We start from the raw sequence: 25,174 nt of genomic DNA on the forward strand, positions 1-25,174 counted from the left end.
CCACAGACAGTACACAAACAGACCGGGAGGTCAGGGCTCTTCTGACTCCCAGTCCCAGGCTTCCTGTGTCAGCCTTTGGGGGTCTTCACTCCAACGCCTGCACGATGTATACTAATGCTTTCTTCTTTCACCCATTGTGCCCTCACAGTGGAACATTCCAATGTGAGCCTAGTCACCCTGTCCTGGAGATTCTCCTTCACCCCTGGCCTCGTGCTAAGCTCGAAACACCTTCAAGGCAGAGTGCCGGCTTTACAAATGCTGGGTTTTCAGTACAGAGCACAGGCTTTGGCCCAGACACATTCCTCTATAAAGGAGAGATTGGTGAGTTCTGATACTGAGTACCATGTTGTAGAATGGGTACCCAGTGAAAAGGTTCTGTTTTTAATATCAACCAAACCCTAACGTCTTAGCAATTGCATAGTCCTGTGTGAAATACCTCTTGTCTACCAGTCACAAGCTAAGGACATAATCCTTGTTCCTGCCTTCTTTATGGTTAGAAAAATATTTTTGTCAGGGAAGGGGTTAACATGGCTAGAGTGCTTTGCCTAGACTATACAGAAGTCACACCTGTGTGGGTGCTTCAGATGTCAAAACTCGCCCTTATTGCTGGCAGCTTTCTACATTTAAAAGCAAAACCTTAATGTGCCAGGAATTGTCTGTGGTTTGGTCCCATATTCATCTTCACTCTGTGACTCCCAGTCTAGGCCCTTCCTACCAGTTCTTTCAGTAAATCAGTGACATCCAGCTCCCTCCTCCCTCGGGATCCTTACACACATTTCCCAAAATTCCCTAAAAATATTTCAGCCCATGCCATCCTCTGCAGGCCTCAGCTTAAACACTCCCTTCATCAGACAAGGCATCTAAATTGCCCAAATTAGATTATTCCCTTTGCTAACATCTTTTATCTCCTTGTTAAATCCCCACTATAAGTCACAGATAGCTACTGAGTTTGTTAAGTTGTTTAATATGAATCTCCCCCTTATAGTGAAGCCATCCGAACACGAGACCCAGTTCAGTGTTTTGTAATAGCACTTGCAGCTCCCAGCAGGGTCTGAGGAACCTGAGCTCACAATGTCCACCTTCTGCGTGATGCAAGACCCAAAGGGTGAATAGCAACAGAACCAGGCCCTCTGCTGCTGAGCTGTGGGCACCGTGCCCACTGGACAAGCCAAGAAACCTGGACCCATCATTGGCGACTTTTCCATTCTAAAACTTCAAAGTCACCCTGGTTCTCTCTCCTCTTTCTCTTTCCCTTTCTTTCTCTTGGTTCAGGGTAGCTGCGAGCATGCTCTGTAGTGGAAGGCATATCTCGTTTCTTACCTGCACATAGTCTCTGTACAGAGATGCATACAGCTCCTGCCCTTTTCTTCTGTAATTCTCGATACAGGACACAAAATCCTGGAGAGGAGAGAAAGCAGCCACCGTTTAGTGATGCATAGGAGAATGACATCCACGTCTCCACTCTGAGCAATTGTGACAGGAATTGCTGGCTAAGGGTCTAAAACAGTCATAATCTTCTGAACAGTAATTTCACCTGTGCTGATCTGCTAACATGTTCACACACACGCACGCGCGCACGCACACACACACACGTGTGTATGCCTTTCTTTTCTGACTGTGACAGGCTCTGTCTCCCTCTTTCGAATAATCACCAAAATGTAGCTTTTGAGCAATCTACTTCATAACAGACGTTAGAGAGGTGGCCAAGAGAGATGTGGTTCTCAGTCCTGGAAAGAAAGAAAGCTCACCAAGGTGTACCTAATAATAATATCTTCACGTTTTACTTTGAGATACTTGCATATTTTTAAATGGAACAGGGGATTGGGCCGCTAAACAGAAAGTAGACTCTAAACAGCTGAACTCAGTGGGGCTTATGGCTGCATCGCCTGGGGGTGGGGGTGGGGTGATGGTGGTGGAGAGTTACCCTCCGAGTCCACCAAGGTATTCAGACCACAGAGAATCAAGGTCCTGGAAATAGGGCAGTAAGGAAAATTACACATAGCTTTCTGTATCCGTGACCTCATAGAGAAGTTGACAACTGAGAAACGGGGTGAAATGGAGAAGCTGAGGTGAGTAAAGACTCCCGCAGCCTCAGTTTGGAGATGTGTGTTGAATGAAGACTTAAAGGTGGGATTTCTGTTAGGTTTCACTTCTCAGACTCACTGGTTCAACAGTCGGTGTGTTAAAATGGGAAGTCTACATAAAGCATTCCCGGAGACTAAAACAACTGATGGCTGTTTTAAGGATAGGTGAGCATGCTTCCGAGCAAAGCTAGGGGTCTCCATCACAGAACAGCATTGCTTTTGTTTGAAAGAATGACTGACGACAAAACCATAATTATTGACACTGAGTATTTGGCAGATAGTCCCTTGAAAATGAGTCAACGGAACAAGCCATCTCCAATGAAACAAGTGGCTACATTTGTTGCCAAAACATGTTCAAAACTGAGACTTCAAGCTTCAGGATGCTGGAACCCTCTCTCTGCCCTGGGAAGGCAGCAGTTTCCCACCTGCCACAGGCTTCCCTGGTGAGATGACTGGGGACTCAAGCCTGCCTTGTCTGTGCATGAGTCATAGAGTTTTTTTGGGGGGTGGGGTGGGGGGAGGGGTTTCGAGACAGGGTTTCTCTGTGGTTTTGGTTCCTGTCCTGGAACTATCTCTGTAGACCAGGCTGGTCTCGAACTCACAGAGATCCGCCTGCCTCTGCCTCCCAAGTGCTGGGATGAAAGGGGTGCGCCACCACTGCCTGGCTCGTCATAGAGTTTTGATTGCTCTGATAAAACACCGTGACCAAAATCAACCTGGAGAGGAAAGGGTTTATGTCACCTTATAGCTCTCAGATACCACCCTACCACTAAAGGAAATCAGAGCAGGAACTCAAGACAGCAGGCTGGAGGGGGCAGAGACTACGGAAGAGCTCTGTTCACTGACTTCCTGGTGGCTTACACACTGGGCTCTCTCATAGCACCCAGAAACACCTGTCCTGGGGGCCACTGTCCAGAGCTAGGCCCTCTCATTGATCACAATCAAAACCTACAAATTTATTTACAGACAAATCTCATGAAAATGTTTTTTAATAGTCTAAATCTGGATTTGTTTACTCGAGTGCTGGCAGTGCTAAACAGCGCATTTTCCATGGCTCTGACTGTAACAACGTTTATTCTCTTGTAAAAATCCCTTTTGTGCCAATGTTTCAACCCAGGCCGGCCTTCCTTCCTTCCTTCGTTCCTTCCTTCGTTCCTTCCTTCGTTCCTTCCTTCCTTCGTTCCTTCCTTCCTTCCTTCCTTCCTTTTTTCTTTCATTCCTTCCTTTTTTTCTATTTCTGTTTTTTTATACTTTTCCTTTTATTGAAATAGATTTTTCTCTCACTTACTATATCCTGATGATTGGTTCCCCTCCCTCTACTCCTCCATGCTCCTCCCAACTTCTCTTGCCATCAAGATCCACTCCTTTTTCATCTCTCATTAGAAAACAGATTTCTAGGTGATAATAATAAGATAAGATAAAACAAAAATTAACACTTGGAATTAGACAAAATGTAAAAACAGGAGGAAAAGAGCCCAAGAGAAGCCACAAGAAGCAAAGACCCACTCATTCTCACACTCGGGAATCACATAAAAATACAAAACTGGAAGCCATAAGATATTCGCAAAGGACCCAGCGCAGGCCCTGTGCTTTACGCTCCGGTCTCTGTGGTTCATATGATCTTTGTTCATGTGGATTTAGAGGGCCTTGTTTCCCTGGTGTCCCCCACCCCTTCTGGCTCTTACACCGCAGTTTCTCAATTGAGGTTCCCTCCCAGATGTGTCTAGGTTTGTGCTGAGTTGACAAAGACCCAGTGGCACTCTGAACAATGAAATGTTTCAACAACCACGAAACACAACTCGGGAAACCAATATCTCCGTTGTGTGGGACACACATACTATAATGCCTGTTCCAAAATACAATATCAATATATATTATATATACAATACAGTCTCTATTCTAAGTGCTAGGCAGATCAAAACAATTTAATGTAACAAAATAGAACGATTTCACTGGCTAAGATTTCAGGCGAGCTTTAAAAACATTGCTATTTAAGCCTAGTGGTGGCACACACCTTTAGTAACAGCTCAGGAGGTTCTCTGAGTTTGAGGCCAGCTTAGTATACAGAGTGAGTTCCAGAACAACCAGGGTGAAGTCACAAGTGATGGGTGACCCAGACACATGGAAGGGGAAACACCCTGAACCCATGTACAGGCAAGGTTTTCTGAATCCTGCTCCTCCTCAGTCTTGCCAGAGAGGATTTAAATAAAAGACTGGTTTAATTCAATTTTTCTCCTCATTTTTAGCATTTTTTGATTTAGTGCTTTTTGTGGTCATCCTGGCAGCAATTTTAGATTGAATTTGGTAGAGGGAATTCCCTGAAGCTACTACCGTGGCCCTGCGGGGGAGAAGCCACAAGGTACAGAAGCATCAAGTTTAAGACCATCAGTAACAATTGCTGGTAGGAACTGGCAAGTGTATGAGAGGGTGAGGATAACTCTGAAACTTCCTGTTTACTTACCTGTGTGAATTAAATCAGATAAGCCAAGAAAGAAAAAAAAAAAACAGAAGAGATTAGAAAAACTAAAAAGAAAGAGCAAAATTGATTGTATGATTAAAAAAAAAAGACAGCTGGGTCTTTGCAGACGGAAACTCAGAAAGTGGGTCAAGGCCCATATAAATCTGTGAGTTATTAGCAGTGTAGAAAAGGCCCAGTAAAAGATCCCCCAGAAGAACAATGACAGAGTGGGGGCTGATGGGACAAGGTCAGAAACCTGGAGAAGGGTCAGGCCAAAGGCTCAGAGAGTTGAAAGGGAACCAAAAGGAGACTCTTTGTTAAAACTAAGGGTTCAAACTCAGCACAGAAGACGAGCGGTGAGACGAGGCCAGGAAGGGGACCCGGATCCACCCTGAGGAAGGAAGCTACGTTTCAGAGTCCTTTCAGAAGAATAAGTGGAGGGCTGATAATGGTGACTGAACAGAATCATACAGGAGTAATGAGTGTGAGCAACTCACTTAAGAAGCATGATTCTGCAAGAGAAAAGAAGCAGAGATGAAAACAAGGCATAGGCTCCAATAAGATAAGACTAGATAACTTTCAATAAGATGTTGGATAAGAAGACCCCAACATCCTAGGAGTCAACCCAATGAAGAACAAAGGTTTTAAATACATATTCTTATAATATACAGCCCTATATAGTCAGGTCTGTCTGCAACGAATATCTGCCTGTTCTGAATATTTGGGGATGTTTTCCTTGTTTTCACTTCTTTTGTTTGTTTGTTTGTTTTCAAGACAGGATTTTTCTGTGTATCCCTGGCTGTCCTGGTACTCACTCTGTAGACCAGGTTGGCCTTGAAGTCACAGTGATCCACCTGCCTCTGTCTCCTGAGTGCTGGGATTAAAAGTGCATGCCAACACCACCCAGCTTGTCTTCACTTTCTAAACAGTACCGTGTAACAACCACATACACAGCACCAACAATGCAGCCAGGTGTCGTTAGTAAGCTAAAGATGATCTGAGGTGCATAGACGTTCACAGGTTAGGCACAAATATCCATTACACCACTTTCTAAAGCATGGAAGAGCATCCGTGAGTTTGGGTCTCAGTAGAGGGTCCTGCAGTCAGTCATGGACCAAGGGCTGACTGTATGTAGTAGCGGAAGGGAACATGGCGATAGGAAGGACGAGGTCAAAACACAAAGGTGAGAGAAAGGTCCCCGGCGGTACAGGATGTGAGCAATGGCAAAGAGAGGCCCTTCCTGCTTGGACACAGAGGGAAGGGGTGCAGATGGGTGCCTATATGGATTAGGTGTTGGTGGCACCTGGAGAGTGAGGGGGTTCACCCTGATTGTTTCCACCTCCAGTGCAGAGAAGGGAAGTACGGTGTTTTCTCCCTGAGAGCTGAGCAGGAGTCGAGTAGAATGGCAAATGGGAGGGGACTGACCTGGAGCACATTCGTGATTTATCTAGGAGCATGGAGAATCCAAATGCTGTACTATCCTCTACCTTATACTCAGGGAACTGACGGGCACATAGCACTTTGCAGCTGATAAAAGGATCTGCATGTACAAAGCATATCTAATATTAAGCTTCCTCATAAGCCCGTGCCGTTATTACTCCCATTAGCCCAATCAGACACTGAGGCAATGTGGGGATGAGGGACTGTAGGTGGAATGGGAAAGCAAGATGGGTCTGGACCCTGTACCACAAGCATCTTCCGCATGTACATCTTCATCTGGGGCATCTCCCCAGTGCTAAACAAACCTTGAGAGCCTGTGACCTCAGAGTCCTTCTCTGCCCTGGAAAGTTGCTGTCTACAGGATGCAGGAATAAGAGTAAGGAGATTTGGGTCAATTCCAGGTCAGAGGACCATCTGCTCGGACAACAGTGCATAGGACATATTGATTAGGGACAAATTCACAGTGGAGTTTTGTGTCGCTTATTGGAACTGAATAGCCTTTGTTTAGCGGCCGGCAGTGTGTTAAAGAACTTGAGAACCCCTGAAGCAGAGCAAAGGGACTCCAAAGGCTGCTTAAGCCTTTAAGGGGGATAGAACAGGTACGCAGGGCCCTGCTTTCTGGGTGTCTCCTTAGCAAAGCAAGGGCTTCAGGATACAGGCTTGATCTCAAGATGGGGGGTGGATTAAATAACACATAGAAATCATTTTTAAGTCGCTGACCACAGCTTGGTGATACCAGGAGTACCCCTGGGGCTGGCCAGTTGCTGGTGACATGATTGTCCAAATGGGACGCACCCGCTCTCCACTGATAAGAGTCATTATGCTCGTTTGTGCAAAGGGTCATTAGTCCTGTAATCACAGATGTGTCGTCTCCCTAAGGGAAAGGCCGCTAACAGAGGGTTGAAGCTCAGACTCTGCTTAGGAACTTGGTGCAGAGCTCCCGTTATGAGTCCTGGTTTCTGCAGCCCAGCACCATGCTGCCTTTAGCGTTCTGACCACTTTTCTCATTGCTGGTAATTTATCCCAAGGACACCATCAGATATCCACACAAACACTCAGTTGGCGGGTTGCTTTTTTTTTTTTTTGTAACCTATTTATAGAAGCAGAAAATGAAGCAATTTGCATATCTGCATAAAGGGATGCTTTGTCCCTGTCACAGAATACTATGCAGCCATTGCAGACTGCATAAAGGAATGTCGCAAGTCTCCACAGCAAAGGCGAGACTGTAGCTTCCCTTTGCCACCCCTAACTGGATTCTCTATACAACAGTTCACGGTAGCCTTAGTGTCAGAAAAAGACATTCCTACCATAGTGAGATTTTTAAAATGGAGTTAAAAACTAATAGGCAATTACAATGATAACTAAAACAACAATTACATTTGCATGGAAAAGAAAATGAATATCTAGATAGATGATAGATAGATAGATAGATAGATAGATAGATAGATAGATAGATGATAGATAGATGATAGATAGATAGATAGATGATAGATAGATAGATAGATAGATAGATAGATAGATGATAGATAGATAGATAGATAGATAGATAGATAGATAGATGATAGATAGATAGATGATAGATAGATAGATAGATAGATAGATGATAGATAGATAGATAGATAGATAGATAGATAGATAGATAGATAGATAGATAGATATCCAGGAATTAGTGCTCTTTGACCACAAGTTCTAGCTCTCCCCTCCTGTATTTTTGTGGTATCATCACACTTCTTGCTAACTCTTGGTTATGTGAGATCAGGGGGAAGGATACTTAAACTCTTCTTTAATGGACCATAAAATAGAACATTCAAGAAAGCAACTGCTCTAGTGTAACCAAGTGAGGTTAAGGCACTGAATCCTTGACCAGTTTGCAATGCACGTGTAGTGTAAGTGGGAAAGGAGATTGCTGCTTTGGGCAAGCTGGATCTGAGAGTGCCTGTCACTGGGGCAACACTGGACTTTTTCAGAGTTATATACAGAGCAGAAACAATGGGATTGGTCAGAACGCAACTGTGTCTAAAGATTTGCGAGTTTTGGAAGTTTAACTTGGTGGTTGACTCCATCTTCATTGAGCAAGAAACACTGAGTGCCACTCCAGCAAAGCCCCACCCAAACCAAACAATAACAACTGAAACAAAAACATATCTGAGGGCAGGGAAAGAGACCAAGAGGGTTACGGTAAAGGGCGAAGCCAGGTAGATACTATGGGCGGTGTGTTAGAACAACTCAAGAAACAAGATAAGCTACTTAATGGACTTAATGGATCCTACTCCTGATTCTGAAATAAGCATGGATGATTCCCTACTGAGATAAACAAAACACTGAATAGACAAAGAGATGGAGGAGAAAGGATAACCCTTCCTTGAAGGAGAGTCTCAAATGATTAGCTTGTTCACCCTGCTCCTTCAGGAGGTGGGGTTCACTTGCCCCTGCATTTTAAGGGTGGGGTGGACTTGCGAGTTGAATCCCAGGGAACAAGCGGAGGCAGAAATGATCAAATGGCAGTAGAGTAGGCTGGCAGATACAATCTTGACATCTGTGTGATGGATTCACCTGACTATCGCAAATTCTAACAGACTTTACCCGACCTCTGTCTTCGTCCTTCCAAAATGCCATGCCTCCAGAAAAACAGTAAACAAATCAAATCTGACAGAAACTCTACAAAATACCTGCGACTCCTCAAGCTATCAAAATCATAAAAACAGCTAAGACTATGTAACAACTGTCACAGCAGAGGAGGTGAAGGAGCCATGACAACCCTGTGCCCTGTGGCTCCTCAGTGTCCCGGATTAACGGTAAAATGCAGAAGACAAAGTGAAGCAGGAGACGCGTGGCTTTGATGGATGAATAGAGGCAAACCATGCCTGCTTGCAATCTCACAGGTAGAAGGGTGTCAACGGCCACAGATCTTAGCATCCTGGACATGTGAACTTTGTCTGTCTTGTTGACAGCTTCCCCTTTCTCTGCCTCCCTGGCAATGCGAGTCACCAACCTCACTGGCGCATGATGAGGGCTGTTCACAAGCCAAATAAAGGCTATTTGAACACAAGCTCAGTGTTCCCGGCAGTTGAGTCTGTCTGATCAGTGATTGCCAGAGACCACTGAAGTTAATAAGGATATCACACAACCAAAATAGCTTCTTAGTAACTGATGGGAAATAGGTGTCTGCAGTATGGGGGACATCAGACAAAGGGGTGATCTACCCCGGGGCAGGGCAGAATGGGATGTGAAGGTCTTCACCATGCATACACCACCAGTATAGCGGTGTGGACTTTCAAACTTAGAAATCATTTATCTCTAGAATTTTCGCCCCAGTATTTTCAGACTACAAAGAGCAAAACTGAGGATAAGGGGGATGGCAGTACCTCAACAGTTCCTATAGTTTACATCTTGCAAATAAAGCTGGCATAGGGACCTTGAAAGTGTGAGTTCTTAAAGAAGACCTGAATGAGGGCAAATAAGAGAAGCAATTAATAAGAAAGAAAAACTTAAAGGTAATGTTTCCCCAGGTTGCTGACGAATCACCTGCCATGTCTGCCGCTGTGCCCTTTGACCCTAGCTACCATTGTGAAGAAGACGTGCAGGTGTTGATGGCAGTAGAGCCCGGACTCTGTGTCAGCCAGAGTTGCAGCTGAGGGTCTTTGGGGGGATTTCTATTTGGATGACACAGGGCAAGAGATTTTCTTTCTCTGTGTGCCCAGATAATTGCACTTTTCTCTGCTGTGGAGGCTCAGCCCCTGGAACCTTAATAAATGTCAAGCAATACCAGAGTAATAATCATATTTCCAGCAATAATGACAAACAACTGGGGCCCAGAGTGGGTGAAGAGGGACCAGCTCACCACAGCGCAATTCATCTCTGGTTAAACTCACTCACATATTAATTTCTAAGATGAACAGTGGGTTCTAATTTGTCTTATTTTTGAACTGTGATGTTTTTATTAAATTCAATCGTCATGAGTACATAGAGAATGACTACTTGAAAAAAAAAAAGAACACCAGCACTCTAGTGTAGCCAGAGTAAAGACTTTAAAATTGTTAGAAGCAAGGTTTCTAGAGGAAGCCCACCCTCCCTCCTTCCTCACGGTATCAGGGCTTCTGTGTGGCTCAAGACAGTTGGGAAATGTCACTAGACTGGCCTTTCTCTAACACTGTGTCTCTGAGGTCACACTCACAAGACTGCTCCTCAGAAAGGGACAGACATTTAGGAATTACAGGAAGGCACCCAAGTAAAGAATGAATATCAGTTCTGCCTGAGAATTTGCTACTCAAGGAGACATGAATTGAGGTTTAAGACACTATTAGGGACTGAAGTGTGTTCTTATTCCGGTTATTCAGAGGACCATATAAGAGGAATAGATACCCAGTGGACAGAACAGGAAACCAAAACAATCCTCTGCTATAGCCCCAGACCAGGGAAGGACTAAACATCTGTAGTTGAGGCTGTCCTGCACAGACATTTTGTTACGTTGGCCTGAGCTGTGAGCGTCCCTCTTGCAAATGCCAGAAGTGATTCGGATTTCATACTTGGCAGATTTTAAAATATTTGCACATTCATGATGGGGTATCCTGTAGATAGCACATTCATATAAATCACTAACTGATTTATGTTTTGCATGAATTGTAGCTTCATGGGCAAGGTGATGTGTTTTCAGAGCACCTGGGTTTGGGCTCCAACCCTTTAAAAGGGAGTTATGAGTGAAGTCTCCCACTTATGGAGCCATGTTGGTCTTAAAAGGGTTTAGGATTGGGGACTTGGAAGGTTTTGGTTGTGGAGGCTCAGTCTATAGCAGGTGTTTTCACTCCAAGGTTACGTGACATTCAAGTATCTGGACAACTCTGTTGACATTCACAGAAAGGAAAAAAACATGGCTGGAATTCATGGAGAACATGCCTGCTTTGGGCTTACCGAGGACCCTTAGCCAAGGCTGCTTGTTGCTTTCCCCTCAGAGTAGAACTTTGCTCTAAATATTCAGGACAGGACTGGCTGCTACCTGGGGACCCAGCTGAGTTCTCTGAGGAACACACACACACACACGCCTACCTATAGGACATTCACCAAAACTGTCTACTTGGCACTCTTGAGACCCACACCAGGGCTTACTAGTAGGTGCCCACTATTGATCCACACCATGTCTCCAAATCACATGGTCAGCAACCAGCCTCCTCATTCATCTGGGTCCTCACAGGGGCAGCCATTGTGGGGAAATGGATGTATAAGCAAGAGCTCCCCTGATCTGGACCCTGTGCCGTTTCCAGAGTCTTAGAGATGAGCATAGCATAGTATTTTCCCAACATGGACTTTACACTCTTCTGAGGAGAGTAAATAAGACTGAGGCGAAATAGCCCAGGGTCATAGTCAGTCTAGACAAGGTTTAGTTGGCTACCAGAAGTAGCAGTGTTCTTTGAGCATGGGAAAGAGGATTGGCCGACAGAAGGAGAAGGCTCCAAGTAGGACCTTCGAAAGCCGATGGGGAGAGATGGAAGAGAGTGAATGATTACAATGGGAGGGTCCAGCAGGAGGAGGACCTGGAGGACTTAAGATGAACTTGGAAATGGGAGGGAAACCAGCTGCACAGGAGTTCCCATCCAGCGATTCTGGATCTGAAACTGTTCCAGACATCATGGGACCTGATGATGGGTGTTGGCGAGTATAGGACAACCCTTGGATGTGACCTTTAAAAGGTCACAGTAGGGGAGTGAAGGTAAGCTGGGGCAGGGCTAAGCTGCTAGGCAAGGTCTGTCTGCCGTGTTCTCCTGTTCGCCTAATCTCAGGCTTTGGCCCCCATCTGGGTAGAAGCACAGTCAGTGGATGAGATGTTAATGTGTGAACTTTCCAACCTCTTGTGGGCCCAGACCCAAGCTGGACTTTATAGACTTTATATTTATGGTCCTAACTCATCAGAAACCACTTCTTCTGTTTCCTAAGCTCTTTTCTTTATTGAGTGCATCTTCATCTAAATGTATCATAAATGATTTGGAGAGTGGGTCAAAAGTTAAATGTGTTAAACTATCTCTGGTATTTGAGTCATTCCAAGCTGGCAGCTGGCCCCTAGGCAGGACAGTCATAACTGACTGCTGCTTTACACCTGGAGGGGCTTTCTTTCCCCACCAACCTGCCTTCAGACCCTCTTTCTCCTGTAGGACTCAGGCTGAGTTTTCCCTAACCATGCTTAGGCCTGGGTTCTCCTTTGAAAACCTCTTACCATGCCACAATGACTTTACCTACCCAGCAGGAGGGCCACTAGCTTGAGGGAACTATGCTTTTTCTTTTTAGCATCCCCAGCCTTGACTAGGCGTCTGAGGCACAGTAGGACATCAGTGAATGTGTGTGGGATGCTGGAGGAAGGACTAATGGAGAAGGGCAGTGAGAGCTACATGTGGATGAAGATGGACACCCAGAAGCAAAAATACAGAAAAACGTGTCCCTATCACCCTCCTCCTGGTCTAAACCTCCATCTGACGTCCACAATCAGCCAGAGGGGTTTGTCCATGTCCTCCACACACGAAGTCATTGTCACCCTACAGTTTTGGCACTCTCTTTGCTCTTAGCCCACTGCCACTTTCCTGAGAAGCCTTCCAGAACACTCTAACGGGGTGCTTCTCCTCTGTTTATTTTATTCTATTCCTAGCCTCTAAACAATTTGCTCCATTTGGCTATTAGTCTGTCTCCCCGCAGAGAGAAGGTGCCTGTTTTGCTTCATTGCCCCTGTCTGTAGACCGAGTCTCTGATGTGAAAGTCTCTGAATCAAAATTGGTCCAACCCAAGCTTGTCCACTTGTATTGTTCCTTTTGCTTAAAGTTCTCAGCCACTACCTTAATGCTCTGTTAGGGTAGGACTAGGTGGTAAACTGGTACCCAGAGGTCGTCGGGTCTCATGCTCAGCCCAGTCAGGACCAGGCTCGAAGGCTTTCTTATACTCTCCGCATACTCTATGATCAACCTCTCTTCTTTTCTTTGTCAGGCCAACGAGCCAAGTTTCCATCCACCCCCATCAACCACGGCAAAGCAAAAGCATTTCCCGAACTTCCCGTTCTGAGACTTTGAAAGACTTTTTTAATTAATCAAAATGGTTTCTCATAATAGATGGGTCCCAGGGCGAGAACGCGGCTGTAACTCACGCGACAGGCGCCCCAGCGGCCGGGCTGCTAGCGGGGCGCCTAGCGGGTTGTGAATGGCAGCAACGCCTCAGGAGGGCCCCAGCCTGATTCTCCACTCCACGACCATCTGCCGTTCTATCATTTATATAGTTGGGGACACTTCTGTCTTTGGGAACAATAAAGCAATTTTTTTTTTGCTTTGATGAATACATTTAAGTTTTTAAAATTTGAATTTAGAGAAATCAATAAAAATGTACGTTGCCCCACTCCAAAATTCATATCTAAAAATTGAAAGCATTTCCTGGGATGAGGTCACTTGGCCCCAAATATAACCCCAGCTTTTAGGTTATAAGGTTACTAGGACGTCCTTGGGCAAACAGTACCTCAGAGAGATCCTTAGTAATGACTAGCCTCTCAAGGACCATATTCAGGCTTCAAAAGGATTTTAGCCAGAATTGTAAGATGAAAGGATTTCAAGTGTTTTGATTTACAAAATTGTTGTACACTGAGCTTTTTTTTATGTCTGACAATTGTCTGCTCTGATTTTTCTTATATGCTGTCTAACCAGGAAGGTAGCTACACTACAAGGCCTGCTTCAATTAGGGAGCATGAGGCTCTTCTCTATAGACTTAGCAATGCTAGTCACACACTGATAAATTGCACATTTTCAATACATATTCAAAAGTATCCCGAGTTGAGTTACAGGCTTGAGTCTTAAGACCCTTGAACTCTTAATTCCTTTATGACAGCCGTCAGGGACAATTAGCTCGACTGTGTGATAAAATAATTCACTGCCGAAGGGAAAAAGAACCTGTAACTAATTAAGGGTATGGTTCTAGCTAGCCTTTTTCAGACTAGACGCCTCTGCTTCTGTAGAAGTCTTTGAAGATCTGAGCATCTTTCTCTGGGGACTTTCCCAAGGATGATTTAGAAATGATATGTCCTTCAGTATGCAGTGGTGACCCCAGGTAGAGAATGTGCCACTGATTCACAAGCCCCGCATTACCTCTGTGCCTGCTGCTGAATGGCTTTGCCCTCTTGCTCCATCCCCACCAACAAACACCCTATTCTGTGTAAGGCTGAATGATCAAAAGGCTGGTCAAAGAGACAATTTCCTGCAGAGTACATAACCGTTACCCTGACTAAAGACGCAGACCAGACAAGGGTGAGCATAACCAGGTGTGAGAAGGACGGCAAGCCACTGTGATTAGGCAAGCTATGTCATACTGATTATTTAGGTGGTGAACTTTGCAAGCTTAATTTATGAATGAGACAGGCTATATTAAGAGAAGCTCTTCGGATAGATTAAGAGAAAAATCACGGTGTAGAGAACTGTAGTGGGTAGGTAAGGTAGACGCTTGCTGCAAATCGACCTGGCACTCTCTGACCTTGGCTGCAGATTCCTTGGTCAGTTTTGGATCTGGCTGGCTAGTCCATGTCTGCATAATGAATGAGCTAAGGGGGCTCCAGTTTTAATGGATATATGAGGGGAAGCCATCCTTCATTAAGTTGGTACGAGCACGATGTAGATCACAGGTTTCTGCGGAGTTCAGGGAGACAGACTACCATCTCTTCTCTGTGGAGCCCCTGCCTGGATGCTTTGATCACCCTGGCCAGCCACCTCAGGGCCACTGTCATTCAATATGCACTTAATGAAGCCATCAACACTGGAAAACAAGCCACTCTGGGTTTCAACCATCAGGTATTTGTCTGTTCCCTCAGTGATGAGCAGTAAGTGGGCAGTTCTGTGGTTTTTATTTGCAGCCTCGATCAACAAGACAGTCTCTGACCCCTGTGTTCTCTGCCTTCATTTGAAATCTACCTAAACCTAAGAGACCTGAATCCCACTAACCACCACTGGAGCCGTGGTCCAAGAACAGGCTGATGTAGTTTGATACCAGGATGAGATACTATATCAGGGAGGCAGGCGTCTTCAACAGAACCCTCAAATGACCCAGAAATTCATGTATAAAGATGCCAAGAAGGCATACTTAGGGCCGTGTGCTCTGTTAGGAGATAAACATAGGATCTAATCTGGATTCTCCCAATGCTGAAAGCTTTGGCACTTTGGGGGAAGAGGTTTCTTTCACGAGAAGCTTGGGACACCCTTGTGATTCAGAGTGGTCTTAATCAAAGGATGTGAGTGATTTTAGTCCTCATTGGGCTCTTCTCAGTTTTAATATTGCATCAGAAACCACAGACTATCCAAGAAAGCACGAGGATGTCAACTTGGAAGCAAGGACCACTGGACCACACGTTTGAGAAGCGCAGTCTCTCTTTCCTGGGTAGGGAGAGGAACAGTTGCACCCTGCTGAACTCAGCGCACTAGTTAAGTTCACAACAAACATAGCTGACAGAAAGGACGCATTAAAAATGGGATAAAAGAGATGGCTCAGAAATTAAAAGCATTTACTGCTTATACAGAGGGCCTGAGCTTGGTTCCCTGCACCTACACTGGGCAGCTAACAATCACCTACAACTACAGTTCCAAGGGATTTGACACCCTCTCCTGGCTTCCATGGTCTCCTGAACACTCATGTTGTACTTACATACATATACACACTCAGGCACATAAAAGAAAAGAAAAATAGATCTTTTAAAATGTTTTCTCTAAAATGTCTTTAAAAGGTAAGTTTGTTGAGAAAAGTTAAAATATGAATTATGAACATTTTTCAAGAAAAGAATCAGTTGTGGTTTTTTTTTTACATGAAGAGCACAACAATAAGCAAATACTTTAAATAAAGTGATCAAACAGGAAAAAAACATTACAATGTACAACAACAAATCTATCAATTCAAAGCTGAGTGTCGTGGTGTGCAGTCCTTGCTGTAATTCAAATACGGAACAGCACAATGGCAAGCTTAATACTCACTGCTAATAGCAAAATGGTTCTTTTTATTGAAGATGAAGAAAAAATAAAAACGATGTTGCTCTAAGCAGTTTTGAAATGAATATCTGATTCAAAACTTCCCCTGTGCATATAATTGCATGCTAATTTACATTTTAATTACTTCCTAAGAAATCAAAGCATTTGTTGACAGTAGAACATAATGTCAACTTCACGGTGCACTGTTGGTGGATGCTTAATGAACTTAATTAGATAATTAGTGATGTTAATTATCCTTCTATTATGAAGATAAAGATGTCTCACAAATGATGTACTCAGTGAAGAAACATCATTCAAGGCCTCCGTGTTTGCTTTTTTGTTCATTTACACCTAGTTTTCCAATTCCTGTAACCGGCTTATGATAAACGGTGACAAGTAAAACTTGCTTAAATTGGGAAGGGGGGGCAGTCACTGCCTTCTTTCAGCTTGCTGTTAATCGTCCCCTGTATTCTGGGTGACAACACCGTGATGGGACCGCTGTTTTTTTGCTAAATGTCTGCTGTACAAAACTACAGCTACACACGCATAGCAATGTTAGAGTAAAAGTAAAACAACATGTACGCCATCGGTCTGTAAAACCGTAACGGAACGGCAGCATCCCCATGGCCTAATGGCACTGTAGTCTCCCCAATGTACTTGGGTGGTGGTGCTGAGGTTGACAAGCCTGAGCGACCAACCTTTACCAGCTCAGCACTGGCACACACAAGCTCCTTGATACTAGTCACAGGCAGCGTAACTAACTGTGGCTCTAAGTGTTATGTTCTACTCCATCTCCTGCAGACAGCGCGCTGGGCTGCAGCAGCAATGATCTGCCGTGTGCCGTTGATCTAAGGAAGAAGTCACCATTTCAGCACAGGGTGAACTTACTCTGCTGTCTATTCGATCTGGGATGTGCTCCTTCCACTCTTGTTCTTTCCCGAGAGTTCAAATTCCTACAGTTCCTCTATTTTATCACAAGGTGTACACCTTTTATGTATTCATGCACAAACACACACACACACACACACACACATTTTGAAACCATGCCCATCACCACTGGACAAATATCAAATATTAATCTCAGCCTCAAATCAATAAAATCCTTCCATTTCTTTGTTCAAGAGAGCAGTCTGGCCAACTTTGGTCAGTTCCAGGCCTCTTTGGTTCAAGTCCCCATAAAATGAGGCTTCCTTGTCCTGGTCATAAGATGATTTGGTCTCATTTGAACTGTCTCCATGTCAGGAGTTCCTGCCATCTGGCCCACCACAATTAAGAAAACCAAGATCCCATTTACAAGGTCTTGCAATAGAGCTTACACCACTAAAATTTTAAAACACATTTTTTCCAAATGTGTTTAACACGTTTTTTTCTTTGCAGATGACTTTTATTCCTTAACAGACAGCCCTATTTAATTGCTTGCTCTCACAATTTCTTTCCTCACAACCAAGTTTTCCATTAATTCCTCAGAAGGTCTGTATGTTCAGGTTGGGAGCGGCTATTTCTGGTTTCCAGTACCCCACACACCTCTTGTCTTGTGGACACAGTGTGACTCTTCTGCCTGCCAGCAAGAACATGTCCCCATGACCACCCCTCTCTCTAGATCCTCTGCACCTCCATTTTAGAAGTTTTTAGGCATTTTAATTTTCTCTCATTTTAGACTACCTACCTCTAAGCATCTCTTAACGTCATATTTGGGTACTGTGGAAGTCCTTTCTTGCCTGCCAACAGTAAGTTGCATTTGCTATGCGTTTATGTAATAGTATTCAGTGTGACGACCTTGTGGGCTTCAAATGTTCTGAGCTTTTCATTAGCTCTTTGGCATCTCTGACTCCGGCTCTTTACAACAGGACATCCGAGAACTCTGGCTCACTTGGCAACTGCCTTTTCACTTCCTCAGCTCTTACTCTCTACGCCATTACACACTTCTACTTCTTTTCAAAGCCTACCCTAGCTAATTTTGAAAATCGAGTCCAATCCTTGGACGCGCACGATCTGAAATCTCCTATCAGGGCTTGAACTCTGAGGTTTGCCCCAGAGTGCTTTCTCTCCCAAATATGGAGGAGCCAAGGCTTTAAACTTGAAGGTGGCACTGTCACCAGCAGACTGCATTCCTCTTTTAGGCTCTGCGTGAGCAACAGCATCCTCAGCCCCTCATCAGGGAACACTAGCATAAGCATGACAGCAAGGAACCCATGGACAACTCCCTTACACCGTCCAGTTCCGTACACTTGCTATCTCTTCCATAGTTACAGAGCAGATGGTCAAAAGTGTCGCTTCCTTTGCCAAAGACATTAGCAAGGGTGCCCTTCAATGGGGTTGCCACCAATTTGCTGGTTGGGGTATGCATCTTGTTCTTGGCCACGAGTAAGGCTGCTCCGTGGGAGGAAGTGTGTGTGGTATATGATCAGGGATGGAGCTGATAGGAGATGGGCTATGAATGGCAGATCCACAGCCACGTTCTCACATGAGTGCCTTGTCCTAAGATATCCAAGGCCCTCAACATGGCTCCTGATGGTGTTTATGGTGATGTTGATGCAACCGGTATATGTGGTCAAGGACAGACTTCACAGGACCCTTGGGGCACTTGGAGCAAAATCAAATGTTCTTCTGGTCTTGGCAAGGCAGAAGTCCAAGTGCTGCCCCCAAAGCTTATCTTTGGTATTTTAGCAACTCCAGGGAAAACCTCACCCAGCCTTTCTTTCCCTCCACAAGGCCACTTCACCTTTATTCTATGATAATGAAAACAGCAACTAGAAGTGTGAGCAGCTGTGTTGCACTGGAGATGTGGTAGACACGGGCTCAGCACTTGGAGTATCCTTCTTTAGCATAAGCCCTCAGCTTTGATGGGATACCAGCAATATAAGGTCTCATTCCTGCAGTGGGCACAGTGGAGGCTGACCCGGGAAGCTGTGCACAGGTGTACAGCATGTGTGTGGTTTCCCACGACAAGTGGGGAGAAGTCCAGCTCATCTCCACCCAACAAGACATGGGTTGGTGGATGCATGCATTCAGATGAGCTCCCATTTCAAGGACACCACCCCCTGCCATGCCTTCTGACTCTCATCTGTCTCCTTGCCAACAGATGCTTCTAAGCTTTACTCTCTCCTCCCACATCCCAGGCTTTCCCCCTTCTCACAATCATTTCTTCTGGCCTTGCTGGACTTCTGTCTTTACTGGTCCCAGCCTTGGATAGCAGGATTTTCCTGTATTCTTTGACACTGGACACTCCAACCACTGTTGTTATAGCCCTACCCACCTAAACAATGGGACACCTCCTGGACACTCTTTTGCCTCAGAACTATCACCCATTACCTAACCTGTACATGAACAAGACCCCACCACATATCCCCATTCAACCTTGTACTTATGGATACATCGAGAACAGTCATGTGGTCCTTATCTGGTGCTAATTGTTGTCTTGCCCCTGACAGTACTCTTGGACTTGTCCTGCCTGGCAGCCCTGACCTACACCATTTTCCAAACCTCTCCTCTTCTCACCTCCACCCTAAAGTAACCTCCCTTGCATGAGTTCCCAGTGCATCCCAGGGTCCAGACCCCTATTCTGTTTGCCAATGCTTTTCTTTCCATGCATGTCAGTAGAAGGTGATATGTTTTGCATTTTGGAATAACTTTAACTGTAGATTAACTATGGAGACAATACAGAGCATCGGTGTCTACCTGACCCTCACCCGATTTTCCATGACATAAGCCAATACTATATGTCATGATAATGTCCACCTGCCAAAAAAGAATGGTGTTTGATTACTGCTATGGTTTGAACACAAATTGCCTCTGCCCCCATGGGCTTATTGCATCAAGCACTTGGGCCTCAGCTGGAGGCATCATTTTAGGAAGTCTTTAGGAACTTAGGAGGTGAGGCCTATCTGAACAGCTCTTTCTACTACACATCCTTGTCTACCACAGTGTTCTGCCTAAGCTCACGGACCAAGTCACCATGTCCTGAATCCTTGGAAACTACCAAGCAAAACAAAACCTTCTTATGCCAGGTGGAAAGGGAACTTCTCAGCCTGTTCTGAAATAAGGGCATCTGAAATCACATAGACAAGAAAGCAACATCCTCTGCTATGGAGAAAAATGGCTGGCCAGAGTGTCACCCAAGATTCTCCAAGAAGACAGTGGACATGGTAAAATGGCTTCCAAAGCTCCCTGAGCTGGCTTTTGGAGACCCTAGGAGAGTCCAAGTTCCCAGCCCCCATCCAAATCTTCAGGTCTTTACCATGCCAGCCAATGTCACAATTTGGTCCCAGAAGGGACAGTGATGGGGTCAGAGGAAAGAAGGAAGAAATGACATCTATCAAAATAAGTGACATCAATCAAATCGGCCTTGACTCAAAGTTCAGCTTCCCTGTCAGGAAGAGTACATATTCTTGTGAAGAGGAAAAGAAGTCAAGAAATGAGGAAGCCCACCTCAACATGTCTCACTCCCAGGAACAATTTATCAGCGCTATAGAGCTGTCAGCACTGACATGATAAGGCGTAACACCAAATGAATAATGCTTCCTCCAGTACCAACTCCTTTAATTACAAGCCTCTTCTTTCCAGAAGAGAGACAGAAGATGCGAAAACACCAATTTCATGCACTTGTGCCTGAATAATGTCTCCATGCTGCTTTTTCCAGATGGCGACCTCCTCACTGGAGGGACTAATGATGTGGGCATATTTAGGGAAAAACCAATAACAGAGTCTTTAACCTTCAACAACAAAAAGCGTGTTATACAAAATGTTCCTTGGGATACATTAGAAAATATCAATTACATTGCTCACTGAGGTGTAATCAGCTGTAATAATCAAAATTAATTTTTAAAAATAATTAAACAGACCCCAGGGCAAATAGTTGATGCTCTTATCTTATGACATCACAGTGTACATATGTACCTGAGAACTGTGCCTTCTGGTAACGACAAAGACGGCGCGTGGAGATGAGTGATGGATGTGGGGTGTGGAAGCTGCTGAGCTTCAATGCAGTGTGAAATCAGGAGCCGTCTACTCCTTCCTTCCAGAACCTTCTATGCCCATTCTTTAGTAGCCTTATCTGTGGCTGTTTCTGTGCCCATTCCAACTGGGTGACCAGTATAGGAAAGTCTAGCTGATTTTAAAAATTAAAACAGGTTTGCCTTGTTTCAAAATGGATTTGTTTTTCAAAATGTAGGTTCCAAGAACACCCGTTCTTGGTACTGAAAAATAATCCAGATTCATTTCCAGTTACTGTCAGCCCCTGACCTGGTTTTTCTATACGCGGTCCCATCTGGAAAGCCACATACACACCTTCAAACACTCAGAGATCGTAGAATTTGATTACAAGTGGCAGACAGAAAAGTGGAGATACCACAGCCGGGCTTGGAGATGCCTGAGATGTCTCCCCTGACAAGCCTCACCTCTGCTCTGCATTCAGGGTCCTTCACCTGCCGCCCTGGCATCAGTCTCATGGCTGAGGACAGACTCCCACTCCACGAAGTCACCTTGTTGTGGTATGTGACACTTGAGCGACTGGCTAGTGACTTCTTCTCAGATGCTGTGGGAGGAAACAGATATCAGAGCTGAAGTTGAAAGAAAGAGCACAACATCAGTTCCACAGCTGGTTTGAGTGTCCCCCTAAGGCCTGGATGTCGCCTGCCTGCCGCCAGAGAAAAGCAGCCATGCCGCGGGCACACACTGCCATCTTCTGATGTTCCTTTCACTAAGAAATGGATGTGACCTGTGGGGCCCCTAGACCTGCTCTAAACTCCTGACTCCACGGCTTGTTGGTGTCTAGTGAGACATAGAACATATGTTGACCTCCCAGAGTTACTGAACCTCAGTGTTCTCGTAGTGAAACAGGGACGGAAGAACCCAGACCCGCTGTGTGTCATGAGGGTGGACTAAAATAATGCGCTTAAAGGACCTGGAACATTTTAAGTGTTCAGTACATGACTGCTAGGCAAAGAGAGCCTCAGAGTCAACCTCAGCGTTGCATTACTTTATATCCTCATGGGTATATGTGTCTTGTTTTATTGCACTTCTCTTTGGCATACAGTCTGATGCTGTGACTCCAAACTGCATGCACACGTATTGCTGCAGCTTGAGGATTTTCCCTTCATGCTGCAGTATTGTCACCACTACGATGCTAGGGAGATTTGGAGAAGTGGCAAAGTCATGAGGCTTTGTCCTTACGGATGGATGGATGCCTTATAAAAGGGCTGCAGAAAATGGGCTCAAGCGCTCTCTGTCCTTCCACCCCTTCTACTAGGTAAAGATACAACCGCACAAACACACCTTGGTGGATATTGCAAAAAGGCCTGACTTATTAAAGCCAAAGACTTTGGCAGACAGTGAATCTCATACACCCAGATCTTGGACTTCTTGACTTTTAGAACTCTAAGACATAGAATTTCTGTTATTCATAAACTGTTCAACTTATGCTTTTATTCAAGCAGAACAAATTAACTAAGATAAACATATTCATGCATATTTTCTGGACCATTTTGGAAAGCCAGTTAGACAAGGGCTCTAGACCTCTGAACAGTAAGGCAATTGACATGAAACAGCTAAGACTTGAGATGCTGTAACTTTGTGGGGTTGAAGGACTTTGAAGGAGCATATGAATTTGGAAGAAGCCATCTCAAAACCTCCCCCAAAGCAGAATTAAAATCTCATTGCTGAATTGGTAACTGTGAAGGCAAACGTTTGATTACTGTCATGCTCCTGTCTTAAAGGGAGTCATTCACTTCATGAGTGACAGGACAAAGCCTGAAACTCAAGACTGATGTGTAACTTGGAGCAAAGTTTCAGAGCTGAGAAGTGATGATCAGGGTCAGACCTAGTGCTCCAGTCTCCCAAGTCTTAGCCAGAGCCATGAACCAATGACCAGTCCCTCAAAGAGACTATTGCAAAATGCCTGCTTGGTTGGTATTTCCAGCCTTCCTTTCCCCCAGCAGGCAAACACAGCATTCATTCTCTGTAAGGACAGATAGGAGTGTTTCGGTGATGTCACACCCACCAAAGGTGTGGAATAGAAAAGGTCCTGGCCCTGGGTAGAACCCTGGATAGAAAAGGCTCTGCCCTTGAGTGAAACTTTGGAAGATTTGGCTCTATGGAACCCAGAGGTTTTCATTCCTGGACTTCAGTAGACAGAGACCTAAGTAATGCTGCCAGGTTTTAAGCATCGTTTCCTCCCAGAGTGGGGTGACCTCTTCGATCTTCACTTCACTCTCCCCTGCTTTCACGGAGAGGTCGATCTTGAAGGCATCCTCCAGTGTCTGTCGCCTCTGTGCCACCAGCTGCTGCCAGAGTGTCCGCACTGACTTCTGGATGTTGTGCTGGACTAACAGAGAGAGTACATATCACAGTGAGGGTGGCCTTCCCCAAAGAACGCCAAGAGGGCCGCAGCAGAACATCACTACATGTTATCTTGATGATTGCCTCAGCTTGGTAAATTCCCCCCAGGAGTCAGTACGTAGAGCTAAAGTTACCAACATCCATGTCAGCTGGGTTCTTCCTTCTTCTCATGTCTCACTACATACCACAAAGTGCTGCCTATCTCTCGTGCCCACATCTAGAACATGAAATGAGGGGATCAAGGAGCCTCTCTCCAATCTCCAATTCTGTCTGACACCAGTGGTATCCCGTGTGTGACTCCTTGGTAGCTTAAGGGTTAGCCTAAGCAGCTCTCCACAACCTCCCTAGACATGTTGGTCTCTCTGGAGAATGGAGCACAAATGCAATCCTCACATTGGATCTGCTTCTCATAATCTGCCCTTCTCAGTGCTGTTGGGTTATCTGAGACCTAGAGCTGTCTCCAGCCAGCTCTTCCTGGTACATGGAAGTCCCTAGTCCCTTGAACTATATCTGAAACTCCTCTAGTCTTAAACCACTGGTCCCTCTCTGGTGATAATCCTAGAGTCTCAATCTCTCTCTCTCTCTCTCTCTCTCTTTCTCTCTCTCTCTCTCTCTCTCTCCCTCCCCCTCCCTCCCTCTGTGCGTGCGTGCGTGCGTGTGTGTGTGTGTGTGTGTGTGTGTGCAGGTGCATCCAGACATGTGTGACCATGTGGAGGTCAGAGATCAATGTTAAATGTCTTCATCACTCTCTACCTTTCTCTGACTGAACCAGCTTACTGGTTTGGATAGAATGAGTAAATCCCTTAGGATACTCCTGTGTCTACTTCCCTGCTGCTGGGATGACAGGGGTTTGCCACTGTGGTCTTCTTTTTTTTATGAGCAACAGGGACCAGAATCCAGATCCTTATGCTTTTTTAGCAAATGTTTACTGACTGAGATACTCCCCAGGCCTAGAGTCTGTTTGGCTAACCCAACAGGGATGGATACCTGTTCACCTTAACCAAATTCTAGAGTGGACTTATTCATGCTGTAATTAACACTGTGTTCATACAAAGTTTAAAGCCACAGGCTTCTGAAGGCTTAGGAACCTCTGTGACTGTAGCCCAGATGTGTTCAATCTGATGCTTTATGTTACAAGGTGACACAAGGCAAGTGTCACAGACTTCAAATCAAGTGGCAGAAACTTGGGACTTCTCAATCAAGACAGAATGAAGTCCTTTAAACTCCTAGATGTGATTGTCATGTATGAGCATGTGTGTGTGTGCATGCATGCATGTGTGTGAGTGTGTGTATGTGTGTGTGTGTGTTTATATAAACTTTCAGTTCTGAGGAACAAAGCAGGGAGGTAGCAAGGTACTGGTTTGAACTAGTTAATATGGCATGTCAGTTTCAAATTAAGAATGAAGAGTCAATGGATTGATGTAAGCTAAGCTTCCTCTCCATCTTTTTATCCATCCCTTTATCTCACCATCCATCCAGCCATCCAGCCAGCCATCCTTCTACCCTCTCATCCATGCCTCTATCCCCCAGTTATAACATCTATCCATCCATTTCCATTCTATCAAGCCTACACAGACCACTCCAGTGCCTTTCTTCTCAGCTTGCCGTGCTCTCTCACCCCTCTAAGATTTCCTAGGGTTTCTTTTGACTCTGGAAGCTTCTTTCATATTCTTTGCACACTTCACTTGGGAGAGATCAATGGGAAAATGCAACACTGCAAACTGTTGCTATCCAAGCCCACTCCCGCATGGAAAACCCAGCAAAACGCACCATCGCTCAAACTTGGGAGGCCTTTCTCCTTTCTGTCTTTCACTTCTTCACTTGGAGAAAGGAAGACTTGATGATAAGGAGTAATTCTGGGCTTGGGCTCCAATCCAAATCCTTCTGGATAA

The 25,174-nt window shown here is 45.0% G+C and overlaps 1 protein-coding gene across 1 annotated transcript in view; it reads right to left on the minus strand.

Moving 5' to 3' along the window:
- Positions 1–25,174, minus strand: part of Wdfy4 (WDFY family member 4) — a 226,542-nt gene that overhangs the window by 91,359 nt on the left and 110,009 nt on the right. Inside the window, exons 36-39 of the mRNA XM_057770469.1 lie at positions 25,053–25,174; positions 23,083–23,268; positions 21,344–21,480; positions 1,321–1,398 (exon numbers count right to left, since the gene is read on the minus strand). Coding sequence (XP_057626452.1) covers positions 1,321–1,398; positions 21,344–21,480; positions 23,083–23,268; positions 25,053–25,174 — 523 coding nt within the window. The remainder of the gene's footprint in view (positions 1–1,320; positions 1,399–21,343; positions 21,481–23,082; positions 23,269–25,052) is intronic.

This window comes from Chionomys nivalis, chromosome 5 (assembly GCF_950005125.1).
Source record: "Chionomys nivalis chromosome 5, mChiNiv1.1, whole genome shotgun sequence".
NCBI classification, from domain to species: Eukaryota; Metazoa; Chordata; class Mammalia; order Rodentia; family Cricetidae; genus Chionomys; species Chionomys nivalis.